Source organism: Callorhinus ursinus, unplaced genomic scaffold, assembly GCF_003265705.2.
Source record: "Callorhinus ursinus isolate GAN/ISIS: 27379988/994484 unplaced genomic scaffold, GSC_fseal_2.0 scaffold23, whole genome shotgun sequence".
In the NCBI taxonomy this organism is placed as follows: domain Eukaryota; kingdom Metazoa; phylum Chordata; class Mammalia; order Carnivora; family Otariidae; genus Callorhinus; species Callorhinus ursinus.
Window position 1 is genome coordinate 8072399 of NW_027397085.1, and position 25298 is coordinate 8097696.

The following is a 25298-nucleotide window of genomic DNA, read 5'->3' on the forward strand; positions in this document are numbered from 1 at the left end:
TCTCTCAAATAAATAAATAAAATCTTTAAAAAAAAAAAACAACAACAGTATTCCTGACTACAAACACAGGGCCCCAGATTTCATACGACCTTTCTTTGCTTCTAGCGAGAAATGAGTCTCGTCAGCAAATATCAGAAAAGTTTTATTGTGAGGCAAGAGAAAGTAATTAAACAACGGGGTAAGTAATGCTATGGTTATAATTACTAAGCTTTTGAAATTAAAAAATGCACTGATGAGGAGGGTGCGGGATGGGCATAATGGGTGAATGTGTATGTGAGGTCCCCTTCCAGTTAACTTATTCAAGTTAAGAGGATTAAAGGCACAGCATAAGGAATACAGCCAATGTAATAGTGTTGTTTGGCGATACATGGCAGCTACACTTGAGGTGAGCATAGCATAACGTATAGAGAAGTTCAATCACCATGTTGTACACCTGAAACTAAAAACATCGTGTGTCAACTAACTTCAATTAAAAAAATGCTTTAGATAAAAACACTGAATATGCTAAGTTAGAAGTAGTGTGCATTTGTCCAAATGCTGAGCCTCTCTCCCTCTGCATTGATGGAGAGGCCTCGATCCCAAACCCACACCACCACCTTCAATGTTCAGATTGGATTCTGACTTTCCTAGCTTGGAAAAAAATCTGTCCAGCACTTAGGGATTTATTAGAATTTGTTTCTATCTCTGTTTGATCTTACTTTATGTCTGTATATTTCTTTTTAAAAATGATCTTATTTGTTCTTCAAAAAGTGTATTTGTTAAAATATAAAATAAGAAGTTACAGCCCAGTAAATAGTTCCAAACAAGGGACAGGAAACTTAAGTTCAGAGAGGGTAAGTAACTTCCTCGGAATCACAGAGCTAGTAGTAATCCAATTCAGATTTACCTGATTCCAAACTTCATTTTGTCTTCATCATACTACACTGCCTCTCCTATGGTAGGCTGCCAATTCCTCCCTACTAAGAACTGGGAAGGAAGCAGGTGAAAAACCAATGAGAAACTGGAGAGCCAACCTTTTCTAAAAGGTTCCTAGTAGGTAAGTCCAATAGAGATTCCCCAATTAAGTCACAAGGTTCCGTCACAGAGGTCTGCCTCTAGAATACACCTAAATGTTGATCCACTGTGATTCACCTCCCAGGGAAAGAACCCTGTGAAAGGGTGCCCTTTGCATTCAGCTCCCTTATCTTGAAAAGACTGTAAATTAAAGGGATTGGTATGATTTTCAAAGCAGCCCTAGGAATAGGGTTTCTAACTCCATGAAGATTATTCCTGACTATTCCAGGATCTCTTGGGAGCTGGGACCCTGCAACACACCCTGGACATGCTGGTACCAGTCTTCCAGAGCAGCCTGAAAGAGGTACCCTAGCACTTGCTGGCAGATGTCCCTAATGCTGTCCTACCTATGGAGCCTGCCTCAGCCACATTCTCACCAAACAATGATACTGAGCACCCTAGCATTCCGGGCAAATTCCCCAGTTCACCCAGGCCTTTCAGGCTGACTCCATTCTGCACTTATTTTAGGACTCTCACCAGGCTGTGATGCAGCCATGATGGTCATTCCTGGCCAGGGTGGGGTTCACAAGTTTCCCAGGCAGTCCCTCTGAGGGAGCAGGATTTATGAAGGGTTAAGGCAGTACTGGCAATCTGGAATAAGAGTACTGGCAATGATCCAGCCAAACAACCCTGACTCCCAACTGGGAAGAGTGCTTTATTCATTTGGTCAAGGTTGCTAACATTGGTAGGCAGCCCACAGGATAAGTTAGGGAGGCTGCACTTAAATCTCAAAGGACCAGTGTTATTAATTATTTAATTATTAATTATTTAAACATCAGTTCTATGTTGCTTATGTCAATTTTATTTGAAGTATTTAATTTGTTAAAAACTTAAAAAATTTTTAATAGGTAATATATACACATGATATATAATTCAAAAGCCCAACAGGGTACAGAATGAAAAGTAAGTCTCCCTCTCCCCCTGTCTTCCCACAGTTAGGCACTGGCCCTCCTAAAGGCAACTACTATCTACCTATCTATCCATCTATCTATATAACAGTTTAAAAGTGAGCATCCATTTCGCTTACTCTGATTGTGAGTACCCCTGAGTTAACTGAAATGCACATCCTGAAAGCAATAATAAATAAATATTTAAAACTAAAGCACAAGGGAATTAGGAAGTTAAAACAAAGTACAATAAAAGCAAAAAAAAAAAAATCCACAGGTACACAGTCATGTGTGACTAATTCTATGAACAATGTTTCACGTGCATAGGTTTGTAGCTCTAGGTCCACCCTGCCCTGTGAAAGAGGAACTTCAATATTCTGTAGACCAACCAATGCCAGCCTCATTTATCCCATGCCTGGTTAGTCAGGGCTGCTCAAGCATCTCATGATTTCTAAAGATTTATGGATCCTGGCACGGTGCAACTGCCAACTGCAATTCAGATGACTCAACGTACATGTCAGAAGTAATTTAAGACAACTGACCCATTAAGAACCGTGGCTAATTACAGATCCCAACTGCTTTGACCAATTAACAATGCTGAATTTGAGACATTATCATCCATAAATTGATTTCCCCAGGAGACAGCAGAGAACACAAATCTCTCTCTCTCTCTTTTTTTTTTTTTTGAGAAACACAAATCTTTAAGCAAGTTTAGTTTTATAGTTCTTGCTCACTCTCTCACACATACTAACACTTTGGGGTTTTCTTTTTCATTAGATTTGTAAGCCCTTGGGAAATGTAGATGATGTACCTTGTAGTATTCATATCACTAGCCCACAATCTAATTGGGACATGTTTGTTCAATGAATGAATGATGACACTGATGTAGTAATCACAATCCCTTGAACAAAGTGTCATTTGACCACTTCATAAATCCCTTACTTTACCAGGAGCAAAAAATTTTCATACTGTATTTGTGTTATAGAGAATAAAGTTAAAAAAAAAACCCTATAAAAGGTATTTTCAAAATGCATGCACTTAAAGGACTTGTATAAATTAGCAACTCAAAAGGTAGACAGGATACAAACAGTTAACAGGGAAGGAAAAGCAAACATAATATGTGAAAAATGCTCAATCTCACTCTTTATAAGAAAAATACAAATTATAACTACCTTAGGTATCATTTTTCACCTATCAGGTTGACAGATGTCAAGAATTTTCCTAACACTGTGTTGGTCAAGGTGCTCCTGGGAGTGGAAATTGGTAAAACTTCTATTGGGCAATTTGGCAGTCAAAATAAATATATATGTTCATACAATGCAGTACTATAGCTATAAAAGAGAATGCAGAAGTTCTTTATGTACTAATAAATAAATATCTTAGAAATGTATTGTTGAGAGAAAAAATAAGGGACATAACTGTGTATGGTACGCCAACACTTGCGTGAAAAGGGAGTAAAGTGTGTGTGTGTGTGTACATGTACATTACATATACAGATAATATAAACACACGTCTGAAAGGAAACAAATGGCACTGCTAACAGTGGTTCCTTCCAAGCGGGAGAGCTGGGAGGCTGAGGCATGAAGTGTGAGAGAAGACTTTGTATTAGAGACCCTGTGAATTTGAACCAAGTAAATACACTCCCTTTTCAAAGAAACAAATCCAAAGGTTGAATTCTCAACTTCTTGCTTAGAAATAATGCCCAATATCTTAAAAAAAGGACTTTGCAATAATGTAAAATTATGATTATTAAAAATATATGTTTTTTTTCAAGATTTTATTTATTTATTTGACACAGAGAGAGAGAGAGAGAGAGAGAGAGAACAAGAGCACAAGCAGGGGGAGCAGCAGAGGGAGAGGGAGAGGCAGGCTCCCTGCTGAGCTGGGAGCCCGATGCGGGGCTCAATCCCAGGACCCTGGGATCATGAACTGAGCTGAAGGCAGATGCTTAACTGACTGAGTCATCCAGGCATCCCAAATATATTAGGTTTTTACATATATGTAAATAATGATAACATCTCATTTAATCCTCTTGGCAAATATGTGAAGTAGAAATCAATTATTTTTTTTAAGATGTAAAAAAAATTTTTTTTAGGAATCAATTATTATTATTCCAATGTTACAGATGAAGAAATCAAGGCATGGAAAGGTAAATACCTTGACTACTGCCATGATGTTAGTCAATTCTGCCATAGGAATTTTCTTTCTGCCACAACAAAATTTAGCATCTGAAAGCAAGGTGAGAAGGACAGAAAAGAACAGCAAAGAACTTTAAAAAGACTAAAGAAAGTTTGAGAGAATCCCCTTGACTTAAAAAAATTTAACTCTATTTTTTAAATTTTTAAATTAAATTTTAAATATAAGGAGAACCAGCTGTTCACTTGCATAATCTCTTAACTAACAAAATGAAAAGAAGCTATAAAAACTATAGAACTGATAGTTTTGCCCAGTATACACCATATCATGTCTAATTTGGTCCTTTCATTATGAGAAAAAAAGCTAAAAGTTGAACTGGATATTCAGTCAGGAACTCAATGTAACAGATACACTTTCACAGACAGATGATCTACTCTGTAGGTAAACAGAGAGGAGAGAAAGTATTGAACAATCTAGACATAAAATACAATGTGAACTTTATTCTTACCATTTTCCTTTTGGATGGCAAAGATGGCTCACTTATCTAGAACAAAAAAAGAGTTAAAATGATTTTTCAGAGGGGTGTGAGGCTACTTTGTAAATATTTTCATCCATTTGTATTTATAGCCCTATCTTAATTTCACAGACATTGATTCTCTACTTGACAGATGTTCCTCCTCCTCATCTGGGCAACATTCGATGGGCTAGCGGAGAAGCAGAGGATGTGGGTTAACTGTAACTCCCTGTCCGTCAGTCAGGAACACACAGCAGGGCTGGAGGTACAGACATGATGGAGACCATTAGGTAATTGCTTTGAATTACCTAGAGATTTTTATTTATTCTTGGCTCCCATTACCTTGTGCAATTAAATAATGTGAAACAGTACAGTTATAAAATTAACAGAAAAAACCCACAGGCCATTATAGCCTCTAACTTTTAAGAAGTTACAGCAACATACAAACTGGCACAACCTCCTACATGAGAGCTAATGCAAGTCTAATCAATCATTATAAAAAGTCTTATGGAGGGCGCCTGGGTGGCTCAGTCTGTTAAGTGTCTGCCTTTGGCTCAGGTCACGATCCCAGGGTCCTGGGATCCAGCCCCACATCAAGCTCCCTGCTCGCAGGGAAGCCTGCTTCTCCCTCTCCTCCCCGCTTGTGCTCTCTCTCTCTCTGTCTCTCAAATAAATAAATAAAATCTTTGGAAAAAAAAGTCTTATGGAAACAAGTTTTGAGAAAGGAGAAAGAAATGAATGTATTATGTCGGTAATTAAAGTCATACTCATGCGCAATTTTGAAATGACATTAAGAAGTCTGTTGTTATTAGACTTACAAAAAATCATGCGTAAGTGTGTGTGTTTCATATCTGCACTTCACATTGATTAAAATTTGAAATTATTTTGTATACACAGATGTAAATTTAAGAAATGTGCTTAATGTGCTGAGATAAATTTTTAGAAATAACTTGAATCTATGTTCTAGTAAGTTCTAGTAAGATTAATATATTTTGTCATGAGAGAGTATGGATCACAATGAAACATGTTGAGGTTCTTTGTGTAACACATAAGGTACCTGTTACAAAATTAGTCAAGTTTTTTGTTGTTGTTATGTGTAAGATTCCTACAAAAGATTAAACACAAAATATATAGGTGAGTAAATAAATAGGTTACTGAGTAAATAAGGGCAGGACTTCATTTTTACCTACAGTTTTGCCCATATATATAGTATCTGCAATTATACAGTATCTAGGAAATCTTTGAAAAGTGGGAAAAGAGGGCGCCGGGGTGGCTCAGTAGGTTAAGCGTCTGCCTTCAGCTCAGGTCATGATCCCGGGGTCCTGGGATCAAGTCCCACATAGGGCTCCCTGCTCAGCGGGGCGTCTGCTTCTTTCTCTACCCTTCCCCAGGCTCATACTTTCTCTGTATCTCACTCTCTCTCTCAAATAAAATATTAAAAAAAAAAGAAAAGAAAAACACATAATAAGTTGACTCAAAATCAAGAAAAAATTAGTAAGACATTGTTGGTAGTAAGACATTGTTGGTAGCATAGGAAATTCTACTACACACTTCTCCTTAGAAGAAAACAAAACAACTTATTTCAGGGTATAATGAAGCTAAAGGAACATACTCTTAACATTTTTACTACTGTTCAAATAAAATAGTTTTAAATATGGCTTTTATATAAGCTTATCCTCCAGGTATCATTATTAGTAATAATAATTCTCCTTCTCCCCCTCCTCCTTCTTCTTATATTTAATTAGTTAAATCCTAGAAATAAAAACAAGTGCCAGGCTCCCATTCTAATCTGGGAACACACATCTTCCCAAAATAAGAATGAAACATCAAAATGCCTGGGCAAGTTTTCAGAGAGTATGTTCATTACAACCCAGCCTCTCAATACTTAAAAAAAACCAAACATGGTTCACTCTATTCTTACTTGACTTTATTTAAGTCCCTGGAAGAAAGCACTGCTCGTCACAAAATGTATGTGAGCACTTTCCTCCTATAACCAAAAAGTTTTGTTCTTTATTAAGCTTTACCACACAAAGAATCAACCCTGTTCTCAAACTTACTTTAATGAGGAGATATTTATTGTATTGAAAGTGGTATTATTCTCTGTTGCGGAAATTTGGTAGCTGTGTCCTCCCCTTAAGCATCACAGACACAGCGCAGCTACCAAACTATGGACTGTCTTCCATATCTGGTGCCCACTCGCAATGCTATGCATCGGTGACACACCAGAGTGGGTTATCCCACCAAAAGCAGATCAGACACTGAGCTAGGACTTTCGAATTTCAGATCATTTAAGAAACAAAAATGGCTTTTATAAAATCTTTGTTTCGACAACTACACATATTTAACAAGGGAGAAAATAACAGGAAAAAAATGAAGGACGGTGAATGAATGAAGGATGAATGAAGGATGATGCAATTCCTTACCTCCTGTTGTTCCATGTACTCCCTATGTCTCCGAGCTGCCTCGTGCCTCCATAACTTTAGGCAAACCAAAGCACTAATGAGATAAACAATCATGGTGACAAACAGGAAGATCATCGCTGCTATCTGTCCTCCTTCCACCCGGCAGAACACTGCATTCATCGGCGTATTAAACAAAGGATAGTAGCAGAGTCCACCTCGGTTGGTATCATTCACATAGACTATGGCCGCAGCCATATACAAAATAAACAAGGCAACGTTAATTCCAAATTCAGTTAGAGGCCACCAATTAGAATCCAAAAGAATGGTCCGATAATACATGGACATGCCGAGAACCAGAATAATAACGGTGGCGATCCAAGCTAATCCAGCAACCACGAGTACAAAAGGGGTTTTGGGGCCACTGTAATAATAGCCCCCATAGGTACTGCCCAGGCCACCAATACCTCCCATGCCATAGGGCTGTGAGTAGCCAAACAGGTTATACCACTCGCTGTCCTTGTAAATGTAAGCTGTGACACAAGCGAAGACACCAGCTCCCAAAAGCAGCTCCACCACACCCAGAATTCGCAGCAGGCCTGCCCACGACTTCATGTAGGCGTACCTCAGGTTATACTCTTCCACCTTCTCATTGTACGTTCGGGCTGTCTGGGTGTGTCGGCCTAGTGAGCCATAGGGGTCGTGGGGAAACATCGCCTCAGCCTCTTTTGGGGAATTAAAGGTTCCTTCTGACCCTCCGCAAGGATCTTTGTAGGAGTTGGGGGGTGAGCGGTGGTTTGGTCCTGCTGGAGAAGCTGGAGGCGAGCACTCCACTCCATCCGAGATGTATCTGATGTCAGACACCGGCTTATCCCATCCTGGGTCCTTTTTCTGCCCTCTGAAGAAGTTCTTCCAGGACTCAGGGACAAAGCGCCTTACAGGTTTGAGATCTGGTGCTATGGCTGGTTCCTCGGTGTCACTTGAGTAGAAGTCTGGGCCGAATGGTGGCTGTAATGGGAGAGGGGGTGGTGGCAAGGGATCAGCGCTCATGGCCAGCTCACTGTCGCGAAGAGTCTGGAGGGTGCCTATGGTGCCATCCTGACAGGGTGAGTCCCTTGGGACTTCATCATAGTGCCTGTCCCGATTCCTGGATCTTCCATCATTTGACGACATTTGTGACTTTTACACCTGTGGCCAAGATTAAAGTTATCACTTACGCCTAGTTAGTTATTCTTTCAATGATGCTGGGATTTTATTCACTTAATGGTAGATAATTGTATTTAGGAAACCAATATGGTCACGTCTAATTATCATGATACGTAAAAATCATAATATATTTTAAACATGTACAACATAATAGCCAGAGATAACATCATCATTCTATATGATTTTAAGGGCAATCAAAATTAAAATCTTAGTTCTGAATTAAAACATTTGTAAGTCTAATTTATCTATGAGCGCAGTAAACAAGTGTAGAAACCATGTAAGAAGCTAAATTTTAATCATACAGGATACTAACACATCCCAAGTAGAATCCTTTCCTCAAACACCCAAATCAAAATATTTAATAGTTTGAGCATACCAAAGTTTGATGAGCCAGCAAATACTCTTCATTTTCATTACCTCAAATCTCCTTTGGAATGGCTTGGGAGAAGCAGTCTGTTAAACACAGGGATTGAAGAGCCCCTTTCTTTCTCAAATCAGGGAAGTCAGTTTAGGGGAGTTGCTTCTTCCACTCTAAAATATTAATACTTGATACTCGATTTTAAAAATTGAATTCTCAGGGCGCCTGAGTGGCTCAGGTGGTTAAGCGTCTGCCTTCGGCTCAGGTCATGGTCCCAGGGTGCTGGGATCAAGCCCCGCGTCGGGCTCCCTGCTCAGCGGGAAGCCTGCTTCTCCCTCTCCCTCTGCTTCTTCCCCTCCCTCTGCTTCTCCCCCTGCTCATGTTCTCTCTCTCTCTCTCTGTATCTCTGTGTCTCGAATGAATAAAAAAAGAAAAAAATCTTAAAAAAAAGGAAATGCATTTCTCTTAAAAAAATTTTTTTTGAATTCTCAGAGAAAAAAAATCACTGAAGGTTAAGATTCCCCAAAAGTAGAACACAGAGCAACTGTGTATATCATGTGTAGCACTCTTCTCAGAGTGGCCACCTAAAGGGGATTTGCCGTTGCGACACTCAGTATCTCAGAGGGGATTTGACCCACCTAAAAAATAAGGCAGAGAAAAAGCACTTTTACCAAACCTGTTGATTTCCTTCATAAAATCAGTGACCTGGACATGTATACAAAAAGAAGGACACTACTCGCTAATGTAACTAATTACTAGGTTTAAGGCACAATGAATTTCTCCCTCGCATTGCTTATAAGCGAGTACTTACTGGAAACTCACTGGGCATATAGCATGTACTTGGCACTATGAAGGTCTCTAAGTTTAAATGGAGAATCCCACCTTTGTGGTGTTGAACTATTTAGAAACTCCTCAGGCTTTGTTTTTTTGTTTTAATTGAGAGAGAAAGGGAGAGCAGAGGGAGAGAATCTTAAGCAGGCTCCATGCCCAGTGGGGAGCCTAATGTGGGGCTCTATCTCACGACCTGAGATCATAACCTGAGCCAGATGCTTAACTGACTGAGCCACCCAAGTGCCCCCCTAAGGCTTTCATTTTGTAAAATGGAGACCTATCGTTCAACAAATTTACCAAACATCTGCCATGCACCAAGCATGCTAAAAGTGTTACTGAACAAAACCAACTGAAATCCCTGCGTTCGTGGAACTTAAGTCTCAGTGGGGGGATTATAGATGACAGATAAGGGAAGTGAAATACATCAGATGCTAAGGAACAAAGTTAAGAATGGTGATAAGGAGCACTTTGCCCGTCAGGTGTTACAATTTTAAATAGAATGACTGGGAAGTCTTCACAGAGAATGTGACATCTGAATATAGAAATGAAGCGGGTGAAGGAGGAAGCCAGACAGCTATCAGGGAAAGCGGTCCAGGCAGATGGAACAGCTAGTCAAAAGCCTTGAGGCAGGAGTGCCTGGCAAGTTCAAGAACTATTAAGTCATGGAGGCCAGTGGGGCAGCAGCAGAGTGAGTGAGAGGGTAAGCAGCAGAATTAAGTCTGTCTGAATCATTAGGGAGGGCCTTGAAAACCACTGGAAAGGATTTGGGCTTTTACTGGGAGTGAGATGAGAAGACAAGGGAGCATTCTGAGTAGAGCACTGACGGGATCTGACGTGTTTTAATGGGGTCACTCTGGATGCTATGTTGAGAGTACACTCCAGGAGACAAGGGAGACAACAGAGGCCACGGACTGAATCCAATGGACCACGGTGGTAGCAATGGAGATAGAAAGAAGTCAGATTCTTTAATACAGGGAATTAAAAGTTTTTATTATAGAAAATTTCAAACATAATAAAAAGTGAAAAGAATAGTATCATGAACCCTATGTACCCATCAACCGACTTCAATAATTATCAATTTATGACCAATTCTGTTTCATCTATGCCTCTTACTTATTCCTTCTGCCAAGAGATTCCTTTGAAGCAAATCTCAGACATCTGATAATTTCATATGCAACATTTCTCCACCCCTCCAAACTGGAGATAGCCCTGGGACAAGCAGCCTGAAGAGTCTGAGATAGCCATTAGAAATCCAGGTGGAGATGTCCAGGCAGAAATGCACACACAGAAGGTAGGTCTACCATAGACTAGATACTGTCACCCACGGAATGGGTGAAAATGGAGAGAGTTCTAAATTTCTGGGCCTTCTAATGGGGTACCCCAAGTTTAGAGAATTACTGTGCTAGTTCCAGCATGGTGCCCCGTGCAAAGTAGGAGCTCTATAAATGATAGCAATAAGCAGTTATTTTTGTCTCGGTCATTTATCTCATCTGTATCTAAAAACATTGTATTTTACTTTTTACAAGACTTTATTTAAATTTACTTGACAGAGAGACAGCGCACACGTAGGGGAAGGCGAAAGCCGAGAGGCAGAAGCAGGTTCCCTCAAACCCAGGACCCTAGGATCATGACCGGAGGTGAAGGCAGAGGCTTAACCGACTGAGCCACGCAGGCGCCCCTGTGTCTAAAAACATTTAAATTCTAGAAATGCACAGTACGACTACAGTTTTGAAATACACTTTCCTAACAAAAGTAGAAGCAAAAGCACAGAAATAACTTCAGCAAGTTTTATATAATTCAACATCCCGTTGCTTAACACATTGGTAAAAAAAAAAAAAAAAAGTGTGCGTCAATGTAATGGATTTACTTTATCTTCACCTGTGTAAAGTGGCTCATTTGAATTAGAACACTCTATCAATGTTTACATAACAAGAATTTTTAAATAAAAAGCAAAAAAAAAAACAACAGATGTGGAGAATCATGGAATAACAAAATACGTGATTTTAGAAGGGAATGGTGAGCGGTAGACCACATCGTCGTTATCTGGTACCCCTCGTGTATCTTTGAGGGTGTCACCGAGAGCCCTCTTGGATTCAGCACGCTGAGGGACAGCGGGGTCTTTGTTTTGGACAAGCCCCGGGACTCTGGCTCCATTCTGTAGGAACACACAGCTCTGAAAGCCATAACGGTGGGAGGATAAATGGTTTCCCCCAAGAAAGTGACACGGGAACCTTTCTCGGTCGCCTTTACAAAAACAGAAGCCTCGCTTTAGCGAGCTTTAAAGTTTTGCTGGGCCCACGAGATGTTTCCGGGCTCCTTGGGAGCAGGGAAAGCCCCGAGGGTTTTAACCAACCCACGCGTGAGTGACAAGGGACACCGAGCATCTGCGCTGGGGTCGCTCCCGAGCCAGCCGCTCGGCGTCCCGTCACACCCATCTCTCTCAATCCTGCCCACCCAAGGGAGCGCTCGGTCTGCGCGGCCGACAGAAAACCCATTCTCGGTCCGTCGAGATGACGCCCCAAAGCGGCCGGAACTAGGTCCATGCGCGGGCCGGGCGCGCCTCACCGCGCACCTGTGTCCCCTGAGTGAAAGCGGGCTGGCTGAGCGGCCCTCCTGACGCGCAGGCCCCGCTCTCCCCGGGGCGCTCACCTCTTTCCGCGCCGCGGTCCGGCCTCGGCCGCAGGTTATGGCGGGGCTGAGTGGCGAGCGCCGCGGGCCGTGGCGCGCGCTTGGCGGGGCCCGGGGCCTCGCTTCCGCACCCGCGCACCTGCCGGGGGTGCCGCCGGGCCCCTCCCCGTCCGCCGCCGCCTCACATGCCCCCCCCCCCCCCGCCCCGGGCCCACTCACCTGAGCGGTAGCCGGGAAGAGCGCACACGCCGCCCACGGCACTGAAACCTGGCTCAGCTCCCGGGGCGGAGCCGAGCCAAGTTTGCCCCGCCCGGCTTTGTCAGGCCCGGACTCCCGCTCCGGGCCCGGGAGGGTCGGAGCCCGCCCCGCACCTCGGAGCGGCGGTTACAAACCCAGCTCCGCCCGCGCCACGGCGCGCGCACACAGCTTGGAAACGTAGTAAGAGGTGTGATTAGTCCGCCGGGAGAGTTTTCATCGCAAGGTTGCCATTCTCTTCCCTAGTTTTGAAAAGTTAACAACGGAAAAAGGAGACTCATGTACTATGCCCAATGATACCTGGCTGACAATACATGTTAGGAAATGGTAAAAGAAGAAACGAAAAGAAGTTCAACATTTTAATTTTGATATAAATTAAATACTTTCCAAAAAGCATCTAAAATAGTCCACTGTACAGCATATAAAAATGGTATTTGAGAAGTTAGAGACCATAGAGAAACTGTGAATAAGGCACAAAGTTTATTTACACTCATAATTGCATACTAAACTGTTTCATAATTCGTATTTACAACCCCATAGTTTTAGTATTCTGAATTATTCCTTCACATTCTTTGATATTTGACATAATGTTCACTCTTCATTCACACTGAACTCCTCTCCCAACACCACTCACAAGAGTAAATAAATACTAGAGAAAAAAATTAAGATATTATTTGAAGCTTGATCTGTTTACTTCAAGATGACAGAGAAATCAGGTTCTTGTGCTGAAATACAAGAGTGAAGAATTAAACTGTCATTCACTTGAAAAGTATATTATCTCTGTTCAGATACCACTGAATAAAATGCACATGAACCTGCCAAGCAACAACATGACCGGCAGGCTGGTTTCTAGGTCCCATCGCTCTCATAGTCTTCAATTATCAGCTCTTCTTCCTCCATGTCTCCTTGCACGGAAGAGGGCTGAGGCTGGCTGGCAGGCAGCTCACTCCCACTATTTTGACTCAAAGGCAGACAGAAAGTCTCAGGTTCGGCGGTTTGAGTGGGTTCACCCAGAGCTTCCTCTGCAGGCTGCCCTCCATTAAGCAGTGCTTCATCTCCACTGTCGGCGTCTATCAATCCAGGTTCCCTGTCCGTCAGGGCTTCCATTCTCAACCTGCCAGATTCATAATGCAGGCATCAATAATAACCAAAAAGAGGGATACCTTTAAGTTATACCATGCGTGTGAGAATTATGAAGCCATCTCTTCACTTACCTTGACATGCTCACTCTGTAGCCAAGCCCTTTGGTTTATTTAATGATATAAACAAAAGTACAAGGTAAATGACAAAATGTGAAAAAAATCATTACAACTTACAGTACAAATGACTTGATTAATGTCTTTGCTAAAGAGTTCTTACAAATTAAAAAGAAAAATTAAATAGAATAGAAAAATGGGGAGGGCACCTGGGTGGCTCAGCTGGTTAAGCATCAGGCTCCTGATTTTGGCTCAGGTCATGATCTCAGGGTCGTGAGATCAGGCTCCTCACTAAGAGTGGAACCTGCTTAATATTTTCTCTCTCTTCCTAGCCCTCTGCCCCTCCCTCACCTTGTGAGAGCACATGCATGCACTCTCTCAAAAAAAAAAAAAAGAAAAATGGGCATAAGACATGGACAATTTACATAAAAAATACAAATGGTAACTAAATTGTTCAACCTAGTTATTTTAAAAATTGAAATTAAAATAATGAACTACTACCATCATCTTTAAAACTGGCAAAGACCTTTATTTAATTAGTTATTAAAGTTTTATTTATTTAAGTAATCTCTACACCCAACGTGGGGCTCAAACACACAACCCTGAGATCATGAGTCACATGCTCTTCTGACTGAGCCAGCCAGGTGCCCCAAGACCTCTTAAAAAGGTTTTAATAGGGGCGCCTGGGTGGCTCAGTTGGTTAAGCGACTGCCTTCGGCTCAGGTCATGATCCTGGAGTCCCGGGATCGAGTCCCACATCAGGCTCCCTGCTCAGCAGGGAGTCTGCTTCTCCCTCTGACCCTCTTCCCTCTCATGCTCTCTATCTCTCATTGTCTCTCTGTCAAATAAATAAATAAAATCTTAAAAAAAAAAAAAGGTTTTAATAGAACCCAGCGGTGTCAAGAGCTAGGAGAAAAGAATATACTGATAGACTGTAAGTGGACATAAAATTGGCAAAATATTCCCGGAAGTAATCTAGCAATATAGAGCAAAGGCTTCAGAGAAGTGTATATCCATCGATTCAACAAGTTTTTTGGAATACATCCTATGTAAATAGCATTTGATGTTCACAATGAGTAGAGCTATGAGAAAACTGTGATAAAGCTGGAAATAAGCTAAATGTACAAAAATAAGGTGTAGGCTGTATTACAGGAAACTAGAGAACTAGTGAATATTAACTATCAAGCTAAATATTAATATTTAGTATTGTCAACATGAATCAACGATAATGTTAAATATGGTCATCATGATTATTTATTTAAGTAATCTCTACACCCAATGTGGGACTCGAACTCATGACCTTGAGATCAAGAGTCTCATGCTCTATCTCGACTGTGCCAGCCAGGCATTCCTAAATATGGTCATCATGAATGACTGCAATAAGTAGCACTGACAAATCCTGTCTCCCAAGTTAGATCAAGTAGTTGAACCAATAACAACAGTTAAAAAGCCTTTTTATTTTTTATTTTTTTTAAAGATTTTTATTTATTTATTGAGAGAGAGAGAGAGAATGGTAGAGAGAGAGCATGAGAGGGAAGGAGGTCAGAGGGAGAGGCAGACTCCCTGCTGAGCAGGGAGCCCGATGCGGGACTCGATCCCGGGACTCCAGGATCATGATCTGAGCCGAAGGCAGTCGCTTAACCAACTGAGCCACCCAGGCACCCAAAAAGCTTTTTTAAATAAAATGCCAAGTACATAATTTGACCTTACAAATAAGTGAAGTAGAAATGAAATACAGGTGTTGTGTTAATCAATGATATTAGCCCAGAAGTGATTTCATAATAAAAGGAATAGCACAGATAAAGATTTACCTCTCTATATCTAATAAAACTGCATTTTTTAAAATTTGTCTGAATCTTCTAAGAGAAGGAAGATAAAAAAAAAAAAAAAGTGCTTTTGTGGTAGTTCCTGGTCACTGCAGGCTTTAAACACAGGCTAAGGACACCTCTGGGCAGGAAAGGTGAAAAGGGGTTTTCACATAGGCAAGATCTGCTAAATGGAGGATTTTAAAAATCCCCTTGCTTTTATGATTCCATATGTGAGCTAGTGAAAATATACTGTTATATTACATATAGTAATAAAATGGTGGATTTACAATGCAATCATATGACCATTAATCACTGGGAATTATATGTATCTCTTGGATTTTACAGATAAATTTTACTGGCTGTATACTGAATAAATTAGGTAACATTCAGTGGACATTTCAATAACAGGTCTAAAAACAGGTTTTGAAAATTAAAACAATCAACTTACCTCCCAAAGTGTCGTTTCAGAGGAAGCCTTCCAATATCTTGGATAAAAGAAATTTGAGCTGAAACAGAGATTTTAAAAAAGCTTTAAAGAGACAATTCTCTGAAGATAGATAAATGGACAATAAGCACATGAAAGGATGCTCAAAATCACAAATCCTTTGGAAAATTCAAATGAAAACCATGGGATACCATTTCACATCCTTTAGGATGTCTGTTAGAAAAAAAAATAGAAAAAAAAAAGGTTTCACAAAGATGTGGAGAAACTGAAACCCTTGGGAATTGCTGGTGGAAATGTAAAACGTATAACTGCTTTGGAAAATGGTAAAGCAACTCCTTAAAAAATTAAAGACAGAATTACTATATGACCTAGCAATTCCACTTCTGGGTATATACCCAAAAGAACTGACAGCATGGTCTTTTTTAAAGAGTAATTTGTACACCGATGTTCGTAACAGCATTGTTCACAATAGCCAAAAGGTGGAAGCAACTTATGTGTCCATCGGCAGATGAATGGAAAAACAAAATGTGGTATATACACACAATGTGATGTTATTCAGCCTTAAAAAGGAAATTCTGATATATATGTATATATATATAATATTATATATATTTATTTTATTTGGGGCAGAGGAAGGGGCAGAAGGAGAGGGCGCAAGAGAATCTTAAGCAGGCTCCACACACAGTGCGGAGCCCCAAGTGGGGCTCAATCTCACGATGCTGAGATCATGACCTGAGCCAAAACCAAGAGTCAGACGTTTAACCAACTGAGTCACTTAGGCCTCCCAATACATGCTATAATATAGATACACTTTGATGACATGCTGTGTGAAATAAGTCAATTACAAAAGGACAAACACTGTATGAGTCCACTATGTCAGGTACCTAGAGTAATCAAATTCAGGGACAGAAGATAGGTGGTGGGCAGGGAGTGGGAGGTAGTGTTTAACATGTGTAGTTTCAATTTTGCAAGATGACAAAGTTCTAGGGATTGGTTATACAAGGTGAATACGCTTATCACCACTGAACTACATACTTAAACATGGTTTAAGTTGATAAATTTTTATATTCTGAAGAAACATTTATTCAGGAAAATCTAACTGCAAGAGTCTGTGGCATTTGAACCAGGACTCACTCCTTTGCTTCCTCAGCTTTAAGGAGATTTCACGCCAGGTGGGTGCAGCCAAGGACCCATAGGACTCCCTCCTTCCTGTGGCCGGCCAAGAATTCAGGACTCTCTTTCTCCAATCCAAACCATGGAAGCTCTATCCTAGTAGCGCAGCAGGCTGAGAATACTGCCTCCTCCTTGAACTGCAATGGCCCTCGTCCAAGTTCATTCATAGAGCTAAGGGCCCATGCTGTGAGGGGCCCAGCCATGATGATCAGAGGCTACCTCCACTTGAGCACTCACCCAGAACAGTGACTCACTACAGGGGCTCAACAGTAGATCTGAACTGGCAGAAGAAAGAATAAGTCAACCTGAACAAGACTGATAAATATTGTGTAATCAAAGAATAGGGAGAAAATGAAAGAGAAATAAACAAAGCTATCAGAGGTATGTGGGATACCTTTAAGCATTCCAACAAACACAGAGGACCACAATAAAAAACAAAGAGAAAGAAGTAAAAAATAAATAATGTCTAAAATGACATAGTAAATAAAGAAATAGGGGAAAAATGGTAAGAAAAACCAAAACATCTTTTTTTTAAGTAGACTTCACACCCAATGTTGGGGCTTGAACTCCCACCCCAAGATCAAGAGTTGCATGTTCTTGGGGCGCCTGGGTTGCACAGTGGGTTGAGCGCCCAACTCCTGGTTTCAGCTCAGGTCATGGTCTCAGGGCTGTGGGATGGAGCCTAAGGGCTCCATGCTAAGCGCTGAGACTGCTTAAGACTCTGCTCCCTCTTCCCCTCTTCTCCCCCCACCCCCGCCCTGCCCCTCTGGCATGTGCTCTCTCTCAAATAAATACTGAAAAAAAAAAAAAAAAAGAGTTGCATGCTCTAACAACTGAGCCAGCCAGGCGCCCCCAAAACATCTTATTTTTGACTGAATTTTATGAACCCTTCAAAGTTTGTAAACCAACACTATGAGAGCTCTTGGATACTTACCTTTTTAAGGATCCACTACAGAACAGAATCAGGATTTTTAAAAAAAACAGCTTTTTGATATGGAAAACTGAGTTTGTGATCCTATAATCTGAATTTTTAACTAGTGGATAAATGATTCTCCAGATAATTTCAATGTAAGTAGTCTAAATCAGTACTAGATACTAAACTGGGAAAGGTTAGAATAAACTCTGTGGTGTTAGGCTGAAATTCAATGTATTGGTTTGAACTCATGGTTTACACACACACACACACACACACACACACACACACACACACACAAACTTCCTAGCTCTGTTCCACTGAAACAGCCTAGACACAATGATACTCCAGTCTAGACACAATGATACTCCAGTAGCAAGGACCATACCTAGTATCCAGATCCTAAATTTTTTTTTTTTTTTTTTTAAGTAGGCTCTACGCCCAACATGGAGATTGAACTCACAACCCCTAGATCAAGAGTCACATGCTCTATCGACTGAGCCAGCTAGGCGCCCCCAGATCCTAAATTCTAAATACTATTTCCACTCTAAGGAACCAGGGCTCCTGAAGTATAAAATGATCCTGGATTTCTGATATTTATAAAAGGGACATCAGAGAGAGTTCTCTCTTTGCTCTGCTCTCTGCCATGTGAGAATATAAAATAGCTGGATCTGCTTGTATCTTGATTTTGGACTTTCCAACCTCCGGAGCTGATTTAGTACTTATTTATAAAATATGGAGTGCTATCCATGGTAAGTGCCATATGCCAATTAAAACATATGCCTAATATTCGTATACGCACAGAAAAAAGTCTAGAAGAATTTACACCAACCTTTCAAAAGGAATTACCTATGGTTATAGGGAATTTTTATTTTTACTTTATATACTTCTGTATTGCTTTATTTCTTTTTAAATCAAAAACACATATTCTGGATCAAAAAATAAAGGGAAAAAAACTTAGCTCACTAGAATATAGCAATGAGTTGACCTACAGAAAGATAAAGTTATAAAACACTACTTCTTGGGATAACTAAAAACCCATGTTATTACCTGGATTTCTCATTGGAATGGTTAGCAAGGCAAGGTATGGCAACAGCTGAGTTTGGAGGCATAAAGCTGGTAAGCAGAAGTCAGAAAAAAGTGCTTTTGCTGCCAAGCAATTTTCCCGATACTGTACAGAAAAAAAAAAGATGAAATGAAAACTAAAGTAAAAAAATATGGAGATGTATCCCTAGACAAACTAAGTTTACTATATCACAAATTGTGTTTACATACCACATACTTTTCAGTTTATCTAATTAGTTTTTTATAAGTGTCCTAGCCTTACCTAATGAAGCATTTTACCTATAAAACTATTTCATATTTGACATAATAGCAATAAGAATATATTTTTAAAAATTTTATTTATTTAGTCATGAGAGACAGAGAGACAGAGAGAGAGGCAGAGGCAGAGGGAGAAGCAGGCTCCCCGCAGAGCAGGAGACCAATGTGGGACTCGATCCCAGGACCCTGGGATCATGACCTGAGCTGAAGGCAGATGCTTAACAGATTGAACCACCCAGGCGTCCCAGCAATAAAAATTTTTTAAGAGACTTAAGGTAGAAAGAAAAAAAACTTAAAAATGAAAGGAATTTTGTTTATGAGCATAATCATAAATTATGTGAGGATATTGTTTCTCAGTAAAAAGATTTATATTCTTCAGTTAACATGGGTACAATGCTAGGCTGAGGAGGAGAGAAGCACAATCTGCCTTCAAGGAGCTTACAGTTTTACAGAGATAATCTGTATGTAACTATAAGGCAAAATTAATTTTCATGCTATAAAGAGCAAAGCAAGTCAATAAGGGACATAAATTGGTTAAAAGTCATGAAATTGTCCAAGAAATCTGTTGGGAAAAATGTCTTAAGTAATGAATTACAAGCTCATATTTAGCCATATGATTTACGAACTGGAAGACATCTTAGAGATAATGTAGTCCGGAGACCACAAATTCAGATGCTGTAGGAGACAGTGCAGGGAGAAAGCTGGGGAAAATAGTACCCACCACTCCCATCTTCAAGGGGCAGATGCTACTTGGCTTGATCAGATTGCTGCCATGTAAAAATATAGGCCAGTGCTGCCTTACTTTGCATTCTTTTCGGAAGAGTCCAGGAATTCTGAGCCAGAAATCCATGTATGAATTTTAGTTATCATACTCATTTTTTAAAAGACTGGAAATTCATGAAAAAAAATCTTTTTGTGTGCAGTATTCAACATGGGGGGGCCATCTATTTTTGACTTCTAATCCAATCCTCCACATTTAAAGCTGTGGAAACTAAGTGCACATTAGGTAAAATAACGTGTCCAGATGGTTAGAAGCAAGTCAAGGATTTATTCCCCCCCGCTTTTCTTAAAGTAATCTCTAGGGGCAGCTGGGTGGCTCAGATGGTTAAGCATCTGCCTTCAGCCCAGGTCATGATCTCAGGGTCCTGGGATCGAGCCCCGCATCAGGCTCCCTGCTTGGTGGGGAGCCTGCTTCTCCCTCTCCCTCTACTGTTCCCCGATTGTGCTCTCTTGCTCTCTCTCAAATAAATAAAATCTTTAAAAAAAAAAAAAGTAATCTCTATACCCAATGTGGGGCTTGAACTCATGACCCTGAGATCGAGAGTCACATGCTCTTCCAACTGAGCCAGCCAGGTGCCCCTATTTTTAATTAAAACTAAAAGATAATTATAATTGATACTGTGAATTCAATAATTATCTAATAAATATGATATGTGTTTTCAAATTTTGAGTATTTTCCTTAAAAATAATGAGGCATTTAAGAGAGTCCTTTTTATGTCTTACTATAATTCTAAGAAAATTGTGGGTGTTAGCAACTATTTCTTACTATAATAAAACACTTTTTTAAAACATAAAAAAATAACAGCTTTATTGAGATATAATTCATATACCATAAAATTTACCTATTAAAAGTATACAATTCTTTTTTTACCTTTTTATTTATGAGAAACCACTGGGGTTTGTGCAAGGGTCGAAAACTTGATCCTCCTCCTTGGCAATGAGCAAATCCTCGGGCTTTGTTGGAATGCATCACACCTCTTGTAGCTATGGATGTACTATATTGCGTGAGTAAAGAGCGTGTCTAAAAAGGAGACAAAATGTAAAATAAGGAAAATAAGAGATTTACAATGCAGTGCTATTGGTACTGGGCTGACACCAAAAAACCACTAATCAGATTTACTTAATGTATGTTCACTTTTTTTTTTTTTTTTAAGATTTACTGATTTTAGAGAGAGTGTGCACATGTGCGAGGCAGGGGAGTGGCGGAGGGAGAGAATCTTCAAACAGACTCTGCCGAGTATGGGGTGAATGCAGGGCTCTATCCCATGAACCATGAGATCACAACCCTAGCTGAAACCAAGAGTTGCTCAACCAATCAAGCCACCCAGGCATCCCTAATGTATGTTCACTTTTTCCAATATTACCAAAGCCCTGAAAATAATATGCTAAAAAATTACCTAAATCAAATTCAACTGAGACACAATTAACCAGTATGTGTGAACTCTGAATGGATCTTGGATGCGGGTGGTGAAAACAACTTAAAATACGTTTTTTTTAAAAAGACTTAATTTTTAATTGCTTCTTAGCCTTTTGGCTAAGATTAAGTTAAGATTTTATTTTTGAGTAATCTCTGCATGTGGGGCTCAAACTTACAACCCTGAGATCAAGAGTTGCATGCTTTACCGACTGAGCCATCCAGGTTCCCCTTAAAATACATTTTTAAAAAAATATTTTATTTATTTATTTGACAGAGAGAGATAGCAAGACGGGCAACACAAGCAGGGGGAGTGCGAGAGGGAGAGGCAAGCTTCCTGCTGAGCAGGGAGCCTGATGTGGGGCTCAATCCCAGGACCCCAGGATCATGACCTGAGCCGAAGGCAGATGCTTAACAACTGAACCACCCAGATGCCCCTTAAAATACAAATTTTTGAGACAGCTGAGGAAATCAGAATAAGGATGTTACTGAATTAATGCTAGTTTCCTTAAGTGTGATAAACGCTATGTGGTTGTAATAGGGCAATGTCCTTATGCATGCTTAAGTATTAAGTGATGTGGTACCTGCTATTACTTTCCAATTATTGGGCCAAAATGAGTGTGTAAACACATAGAGGTTAAGCAAATGTGGCAAAATATGAAAAAGTGGTAAAGAAAAGCTAAGGGGGGCGCCTGGGTGGCTCAGTTGGTTAAGCAACTGCCTTCAGCTCAGGTCATGATTCTGGAGTCCCGGGATCGGGTCCCGCATCGGGCTCCCTGCTCGGCGGGGAGTCTGCTTCTCCCTCTGACCCTCTCCCCTCTCATGCTCTCTCTCTCTATCTCATTCTCTCTCTCAAATAAATAAATAAAAATCTTTAAAAAAAAAAAAAAAAGAAAAAGTTTCATTGTTATAAAAAAAAAAAAAAGAAAAGCTAAGGGTATACAGGCATTCATCATACTGTTCTTTCAACTTGTCTATAGGTTAGAAAATTTCAAAATAAAAAAGAATATAAGAAAAATTAAGCAAATGCAACTGAATAGTGAAACTAAATATAACATAGAAACCATATCATACATGTTTTTTATTGTATCTTTCCTAATTTTAATTATTAATGCTATTTCAATATTTATAATACAGAAACATTAACAATATCAAAACAGTGTTGTGCAAAAGAACTTTCTGTAACAGGAATGTTCTGTTATTTAACAAACTGTTCAACACAGTAGTTACTAGCCACATGTAGCCATCAAATGCTGGAAATGTGGCTAGTCTGTCCGCGGAACTGAATTTTATTGACTTGTTTATTTATTTATTTTTAAAGATTGTATTTATTTGATAGAGACAGAGAGGGCTAGAGAGGAAAGTGGGGGAAACAGTACAGGAAGAGGAAGAAGCAGACTCCCCACTGAGCAAGGAACCCGATGCAGGGACCCTGAGATCATGACCTGAGCCAAAGGCAGACACTTAACTGACTGAGCCACCCAGGCGCCCCTGATTTTTAAATTAAGTTTAATTTAACATAATGTAAATAGTCGTATGTGGCTAGTGGCTATTACACTGGTCAGAGCAGTGTTAGAATGTTATGGAAAAATATAAATTTTATACTGAATAATTTCAAATTTGTAAAAAAATTTATTTAAAAAGTAAAAGAAAGTATAAAAAGCACACTTCTTCCTCTTCTACTTTTCAATGGTTGCCAAAATTTCTGAATATACATATTAATTTCATAATCAGAAAATAACTTTAGAAAAAACAAGTATTATCACCAAAAAAGTCAGATTAACCACTGTCAATACAAACACTGGATTGGATGAATTAATTTTATTAATTTTATTATTGTTATTAAGAAGTTACATAAGGGGCCCCTGGGTGGCTCAGTCAGTTAAGCGTCTGCCTTTGGCTCAGGTCATGATCCTGGGGTCCTGGGATCTAGTCCTGCATCGGATTTTCTGCTCAGTGGGGAGTTTGCTTCTCCCTCTGCCCCTCTCCCCCGTTCATGCTCTCTCTCTCAAAAATAAATAAATAAAATATTTTTTTAAAAAGTTATGTAAGATGTCAAATGAGGAATAAAAGTAAACTTTCTCAATTCTGAGGAAACATTCATAAACAAAAACAGTCAAATGGTCTTACATTCCAGTCACCACTGAGGGTATCTGCAAAACTCAGAAAGTCACTGGCTCTCACAAGATCATCTACTTCCACGAAGAAATCTATGTAGTTTTGGTGAAGATATAAATTAAATAACTCTCCTGGCATGTGTGACATTTCTACGACTTCCTATAAAAAGAAGCAAACACATAGAATTTAGGCAAAAATGCAGTGGTTAAATGTATACATCTATAAATGTAAATAATATATATCCCATAAAAAGCACTAAATGTTATTAAAGACTTTACCTCAGGTTGAACAAGTAAGGTATCCCGCTCATACTCTGATAAATGAGAAGGCAACCGAGGGGAATCTAATTCTGTTAAAGATGCTCCTATAAAAAAATTTCTGGAATTATTAAAAATACCACCACCTACAGTTACATAGAACCACTCATTTGAAGGTTTTTTCAACACTTTAGGCACATAATACCAAACATACTAAGCAAGATGTTAAAAATAAAAAAATTAAGTGGAGGCTTATGTGAGTTGCCTATTACAGTGCCTTGCTGCTGTATAGTGAGTTGTCTCATTATCACTATTCTTAAGAAATCAAATTAGAATTCTGATGTCTGGATTATGGTTTTTCTAGAAATAAAATATTCCAACTCGCAAAGCACTCTGCAGCATTTCACCTTTTCAGCTCTGCATTGCTTTCTTCTTTTGATCCTCATTCTCGATATAAAAATCTTTATTATTATTTTCTTTACTATGTAGGATGAGGCTGCTTTCTGCATGAGACAACAGGAACCCTGTTCCTTGATGCAAGAAGTTATAAATGAATGTTGAGAAGGCAAACAAAAAATAGAAGGAAAAGAATCAGTGGGAATAGCCACTGAGGTTCAGAGGTAAGAGACCCAAGGGCAGAGGTGCGCCTTCACTTCCACTTAAGTGTCCCTGTTTCATTTTGTTCAGGTGGCAGGAAGGTTTCCATTTAGAAATCCCAAATTTTCAACCATCTGGAAAGAAGAAACTGAGAGATACTGGCCTAAAACAAGCAGGATGCCTGCAGTGAGAAGACAATGAAGCAGCAATAGAGAAACAACAGAAGACAAAGAGGCAAGGAAGATAAGAAGATCGAAAATAAGTACGGGAGGCACTCAAGAGTTTTATAGGATGATAAAAACAGCTGTTTAAAACAGCTCGGTTTTTGGCAATCAGAAAATAGTCTCAGATAATAAGAGGTGTGATAAGCATGAAGCTTCAACAAATGTCTGTCCACATACTGTTTGTGATCCACTGAAGCAGCTATTTTACAAGAGGTTTGAAAAACTATCTGAGAGGAAACTGAGGACACGACACATAGAACTTTTCTCAATGGTCCATTATGATGATTTACTTTGTGCTATAACAGATAAAACAGTTCCAAACTACAGCAATAGTTTCCTTCAAAATTTGGTAAGAATTGTTTCAATCTATATAAAGGCATGTCAGATGCCCCCCCCCTCCCCAATCTTAATTCTCTTCCTTCAGGATCAGCAGACTAAGAACTGATGTTTTCTACATGAAAAACAGAAGTCTGGGATTTTTTTGAAAGGAAAAACAATCTGGGAGCTTAGAGATCAGTGATCCGGGTGAGAGGACTGAGGGGAAGCAGGCATTAAAGAAAGAAGAGGGAAACAGAACATCTCTGGCTGGGGAGAGGGCAGGTAGTAAAGAGAAATGTAAGGAGTTCCAAAGAAGCCTGAAGCTACCTGGCAATTTGCCTAGGGTCCTGGTGTCCAGAGTTCAGGCCTAAGAGGGCTTTGGGCTACCAACACCTGCCACTAAAATTCTAGAGAAACTGATGTCTTACCTGCAGCAAACTATACTTTTAAATAAGATTACAGACA

General features: G+C 39.8%; 2 protein-coding genes across 7 annotated transcripts in view; both read right to left on the reverse strand.

Annotated features, from left to right (window-relative positions):
- Window positions 1-12388, reverse strand: part of MARVELD2 (MARVEL domain containing 2) — a 21643-nt gene extending 9255 nt beyond the window's left edge. The window contains exons 1-3 of one of the 2 annotated variants that reach the window (XM_025892800.2): window positions 12232-12388; window positions 7014-8177; window positions 4585-4620 (exon numbers count right to left, since the gene is read on the reverse strand). In XM_025892800.2, coding sequence (XP_025748585.1) covers window positions 4585-4620; window positions 7014-8162 — 1185 coding nt within the window. In that variant the 5' untranslated portion in view covers window positions 8163-8177; window positions 12232-12388. Of the gene's footprint in view, window positions 1-4584; window positions 4621-7013; window positions 8178-12033; window positions 12162-12231 lie in introns of those variants that run through there. The other variant, XM_025892801.2, reaches the window with a different exon arrangement.
- Window positions 12389-12725: 337 nt separating this feature from the next.
- The window catches only part of RAD17 (RAD17 checkpoint clamp loader component), a 33494-nt gene continuing 20921 nt past the window's right edge, over window positions 12726-25298 (reverse strand). For 4 of the 5 annotated variants that reach the window (XM_025892900.2, XM_025892899.2, XM_025892896.2 and 1 more), the window contains 6 exons: window positions 23716-23801; window positions 23450-23596; window positions 20777-20926; window positions 18853-18973; window positions 15720-15777; window positions 12726-13381 (listed from right to left, as the gene is read on the reverse strand). In XM_025892900.2, the coding sequence (XP_025748685.1) occupies window positions 13117-13381; window positions 15720-15777; window positions 18853-18973; window positions 20777-20926; window positions 23450-23596; window positions 23716-23801 (827 nt within the window). In that variant the 3' untranslated portion in view covers window positions 12726-13116. The remainder of the gene's footprint in view (window positions 13382-15719; window positions 15778-18852; window positions 18974-20776; window positions 20927-23449; window positions 23597-23715; window positions 23802-25298) is intronic. The other variant, XM_025892902.2, reaches the window with a different exon arrangement.